We start from the raw sequence: 4913 nt of genomic DNA, 5'->3' as shown, positions 1-4913 counted from the left end.
TAGTCTTTTTGCTGCCTCAGCATCCTACAAAAAAGTGGTTTCTCAGTAAAAGTTTGTGTTGACACAAACTTTTAAAGGTCAGTTTCTTCGAACGCATTCTCTCAAACAGGGCTAGTGCTGCTGCACACCCAAACAGTTTCTACCTTTGCATTCATGTCAGCAAAACATCTTCCTCATAGGCCTGTGCCCACTGCACAGCACACTTCTCAACATGCTGCTGGAATGATGCTGTACTGGAACATTCTGTGGGCACCAGGAGGGGGGGAAGCTGCAGAGGAAAGCTGCTCTTCAGGGTCTGGTGGTCAGAAAAGGACTTTCTATTTTGGATAGTGATTTTGAGAGAGGACTTTTGTTCCATTTCTCTACTTACTGCCATTGTTTTCAGCTGCCTAGCATTTTTAATAGCATGTATTCCCCTTAATACCTTTTAATGGATGAGAACTCTATCTAATCTACATCTCAATAGTAGTACCCTCCTTGAAAAATGGTGTAAGCACCGTCACCACAACACTTCACTGTGAAGAATTCAGAAGAGTAACAGCTTGCCTTTGTTCCAGCCCTTGCAATACACCTACTGCATGCCTCGCTATGTTCTGAAGTACAGTTTTCTTACTGCAGAAATAAACTCAGTAAGTATGCCTTAGACCTGTAAGAGTGCCTAATACTACTTCAAAATTAGTCACACTGATTCCAATATTAATTTTAAACAGGAAGAATTGTATCAGGTACGTTATTTTAATAGGTGCAATGACAAACATAGAAATACCTATTTACAGAGGAAAAAGTCTTCAGTGCTTAAGTGCAAATGCAACACAGTTGGATATTTCACAGTTCCCCTAAAATTGCCCTGCAGATACCCAGAGGACAACTACCTCTGACACCAGATTTTATCTGGTTAGCATCCAGAATAAAAACAGATCTTTGGTCAGTTTCACTGCAGTAATTAGGAAGTGAGGATAAGCCTTGAGAGGATTAAAATCTTGGCTTAAAAATTGCTTTTAGAACTTCAGTATCCTCTGTTCAACTTTCTGCATGTATCTGGTGGGTTAAGAGCAGTTTTCAGGACTTTCTAAATTTGAGGATAGTAAGCATCTCTTGTCCGGCTTGCCTGGAAAGTACTCGTGTGCCTTCTAAGCCGTATTTCTTCATTGTTTCTAGAATTTCATCTGAAATGGGAAGTGCAGTGTTAAAACCGAGTTATGTAAAAGTCCCCTTGTAGATTAGACACCCACACAAACGTGAAAGATGAGAAGCTGAAGAGGCTGCAGAGATGCCATGGTTCATACAAAGCATGCAGATACACTCTAGCTGCCAGCAGCATTTCTAGAAAATGGCCTAGAACACCAATTTTCATTTCAGTGCATATTGTCAATCTGCAGTCAGGTGCTATCACCACATGCTACATGGTGTTAGTACTTTTTCTTGTTTCTGAAGTCTGATAACATGTAGAACACTGCTGTGATCAACATTTTTATTAATACCGGGGTAAATCTGGTTTGGCATATTTAAGTGTCCAGGGAAAGTGATTACCTGGATTATTTTCTTTAATTGTGACCAAGTAGAATAATCCTCCTGGTGAAAGTAGGTCTGGTACTAATGGAAAAACTCTATCCATTACTTCTCTGCCCTTTTTGCCACCAGCCCAGGATGCTTCTATTCCATGGCTTTCCACCTAGGAATAATAAAAGCAAAGGTTGTCTTGGTACGAAGGACAGAAATGTCAGTGGTACTTCAAACATACTATTTACACAGTGAGGATATGACTTTTTTTTTCAATTTTGGTTCTTAAACTGAATTAAAAGAGCTACATTTTGTCACATGCCTCGTGTATGTATTGTTTTATATGTAATGTTTTACAAGCTTGTCTGCCAAAGGAGGGTGGCCAGTAAAACCTTTTAAGTGTTCCTGGGTCCAATTTTGAGAGCTGGAGTCTCCAGAAGCAGACAATATTTATTTTGCAGGGAAAAAAATTCATTTTCCTTTGACAGTTTTCTGTAAGAATCCCTTAGCATGCCTAACAGAAGTCTTATATGGTTTATAGTTGATGAGAAACTAGATATTGAGAAGGAGCAGCTAGCATTCCTTATTCCCATGTAGTCTTTAGATGCACTCTAGTAAATAATTTTCAGCAAAACAGTGCTGGTCCTACCACATCCTTTACTATTAAAAAATTCCTGCCATAGCTTATTTGATTTACCATCTCTCCTCTGACAGTAGAAACACCGTTTTTATTAAGTATTTCAAAATTTTTCTACCTCTTCAGAAGGTGTTACCACGTATGGTGGATTAAATAGCAGTAGATCAACGCTTCCATTTAATCTTGGAGTCAGTCCTTTGACCTACAGATGAAGCAGATTCTTTTGTTATTTTTTTTTTTAAACATAAAGATTGCAAACATTTTATGAAAATACAGTTACATAGCGCTGGCTATTCTGAATATTTCAACCTGACTCAGTAACCCTAAATTTTCCTTTCTATGAAGCATCAAGAAGTACCTGTGCATAGCAGAGCAATTTCAATAATTGTAAGGCAATGTTACATACGGGATGTAGAAGAGCAAGACACAAAAAATACGCAGACACAAAAATAGCACTTTATTCTTGCTCAGTTCAGAATTCAAGTTAAATAGAAGAGAATTTTGAATTTATCATGGGGTTAGCATTTGTTACCCAAAATGACCAATCTATGACAACTCATGTTCAGTTCTTAAGTGTGAGCAGCTGACCACATTTACTGTTGCCTATTTTCATAATTGTTTATAAACACAGGTATTCACGGTATTTTAAACAAATATCTTGCTAAAGAGATAAGATACATAAGCTTTTTTCCATAACAAATTTTGTAAAAAACAAGATGTAACAATATAGTTTTGAATTAAATCAGAGAGCTGAGAACCAAGAACTGTGTCACATTAAAGGAAGAGCTATGATAAAGTCTGCAGTGTGCCCTGTGCAGCATTTTCCAAGCCATATAATTTTTTTAATTTTATTTTTAAATTTCTAATGTATTTTTTTTATTTAATTTTTAAAAAGCTTAAATTTTAATTTTAGACCTTGAGTAGTTTGTTTTCCCTTCTTCCAGAAGCACTTTGGCAATTTGTTGTTTTATGTTTTTCAGCTGTGCCTTATTAAGATAATGTTTTTTCTAAACTTATTGGTTACTTTTCAGTACATCTAACAAGTATTTATAAATTACAAAAATTATGAAAATATATTATTGAAACATCTATCTTACCAAGTCAGTAATGACTGGCTGAAGGTGAACGTTGTTAAGAAGAGCTGTCTCCAGTGTACAGTAAGCTGCCATAGGGTTGATATCAGTACATCTAAAAGGAAAATATAACTAAGTGTAAGTGACTGGCTATTGTGTCTTGACAGTTTAAACTTGTGAACAATATGCTTATTTGCTTCCTCGCAGCAAAAATATCCTTTCCAGCATCCCTTACTTTGCAAGTAGATAGCAAAAAATAGCCAGTAAACCACAATGTATCAGTAGCTAAACCAGTCAACACTGCACTGGAAATTTTAATGACTGAGAGCTGAAGTACGGGATTTCTTTTTGAATGCTAGCTCTGCATAAATATATATGCATACATGTCTTTAATAAAATTCAGTTATTGCCAACACGCGGGTAGCTAATGTTATGGCATCAAATCTCAGGAAGACTAATCAGTGGCTCAAATTTAGGATTCAATTCAGCAAACACAAGAGTAAGCTTAGCAATCTGCCTAAGTGGAAAATTGGAATCAGTTGGAGAAATTTATTACAGAACCTGAAGTAAATACTTTAGGCTCACTTTGCTTTGTTTTTTGTATCTGTAGACTGAGCTAATATTTCTTTGTGAATAGTTTTGAAAATGTGAAAAAAGGAAAAGTATACATGTGGGGGCCAAGTATTCCTTATCGTTGCAACGGCATAAAACAGTTTAAATGCTATTATACTCACATGTACAGTGCACTGGATCCTATAACGGAAGAAGCTAGAAATGCTGAAACCACACCAGATCCAGATCCTATTTCAAGGCAGACCTCCACTCTAAAGAGAGAAAACTCTGGATGACTTTTATTTGTAACGTACAAGAGCACCTGCAACAGACACAGCATTAGTCGTGATGGTATTATGAAACCTGCTGCCAAAGTGCTTTTCTCCCAGACAGGCTCAAATACTTGTTGATCATATGGGCCCCAAAGCCAACATTGTGTCATCATGGCTGACAGGTCTACTGGTGCCCACGCAGACCACTCCTGGTTAGCACAAACCAGTTTGGGAAACAAGTGTTTCCCCCCCCTAACATTTAGTTTCCATTAACTATACGATCCCAACAGTACAGGCTACATTTCTACAGCATTTGTTACACATTTATTGCAGCAAGACTGAAGTTACGGAAAATCACCACGAAATAATGAAATCAGGACTGAAATTACAGAATCATAGAATGGTTGGGGTTGGAAGGGACCTTAAAGATCATCTAGTTCCAACCCTCCTGCATGGGCAGGGACACCTCCCACCAGCCCAGGCTGCTCCAAGCCCCATCCAACCTGCCCTTCAACACTTCCAGGAATGGGGCAGCCACAGCTTCCCTGGGCAACCTGGGCCAGTGTCTCACTGCCCTCACACTAAAGAGTGTCAGAGTTACTGATGTCTAAGCTAAATCTCCCCTCATCCACTTTTAATCCATCACCTCCTGTCCTCTAGCTACAAGCCCTTGTAGAAAGTCCCTCCTCAGCTTTCCTGCAGGCCCCTTCGGATACTGAAAGGCCACAACGAGGTCTCCCCGGAGCCTTCTGCTCTCCAGCCCTGGGCGAACAGCAGCGAGGGACAAGTTCCAATGAACAACGCGTAAGATGAACTACCTGGGCGACGCCTGTAGCTGTCACAGCCGCACCGACAGCCGCTGGCCCCAGGCCGCGCACC

At 39.1% G+C, this 4913-nt stretch overlaps 1 protein-coding gene across 1 annotated transcript in view; it reads right to left on the bottom strand.

The window, feature by feature from the left end:
• Window positions 1–1047: 1047 nt before the first annotated feature.
• Window positions 1048–4913, bottom strand: part of N6AMT1 (N-6 adenine-specific DNA methyltransferase 1 (putative)) — a 140915-nt gene continuing 137049 nt past the window's right edge. The window contains exons 6-10 of the mRNA XM_010001823.1: window positions 3945–4084; window positions 3235–3325; window positions 2256–2339; window positions 1531–1672; window positions 1048–1166 (exon numbers count right to left, since the gene is read on the bottom strand). Of these exons, the coding sequence (XP_010000125.1) occupies window positions 1060–1166; window positions 1531–1672; window positions 2256–2339; window positions 3235–3325; window positions 3945–4084 (564 nt within the window). The 3' untranslated portion in view covers window positions 1048–1059. The remainder of the gene's footprint in view (window positions 1167–1530; window positions 1673–2255; window positions 2340–3234; window positions 3326–3944; window positions 4085–4913) is intronic.

The sequence above is a fragment of the Chaetura pelagica genome, unplaced genomic scaffold, assembly GCF_000747805.2.
Source record: "Chaetura pelagica isolate M959 unplaced genomic scaffold, ChaPel_1.0 scaffold637, whole genome shotgun sequence".
Classification (NCBI taxonomy): Eukaryota; Metazoa; Chordata; class Aves; order Apodiformes; family Apodidae; genus Chaetura; species Chaetura pelagica.
This window is presented reverse-complemented; position numbering and strand designations above follow the sequence as displayed.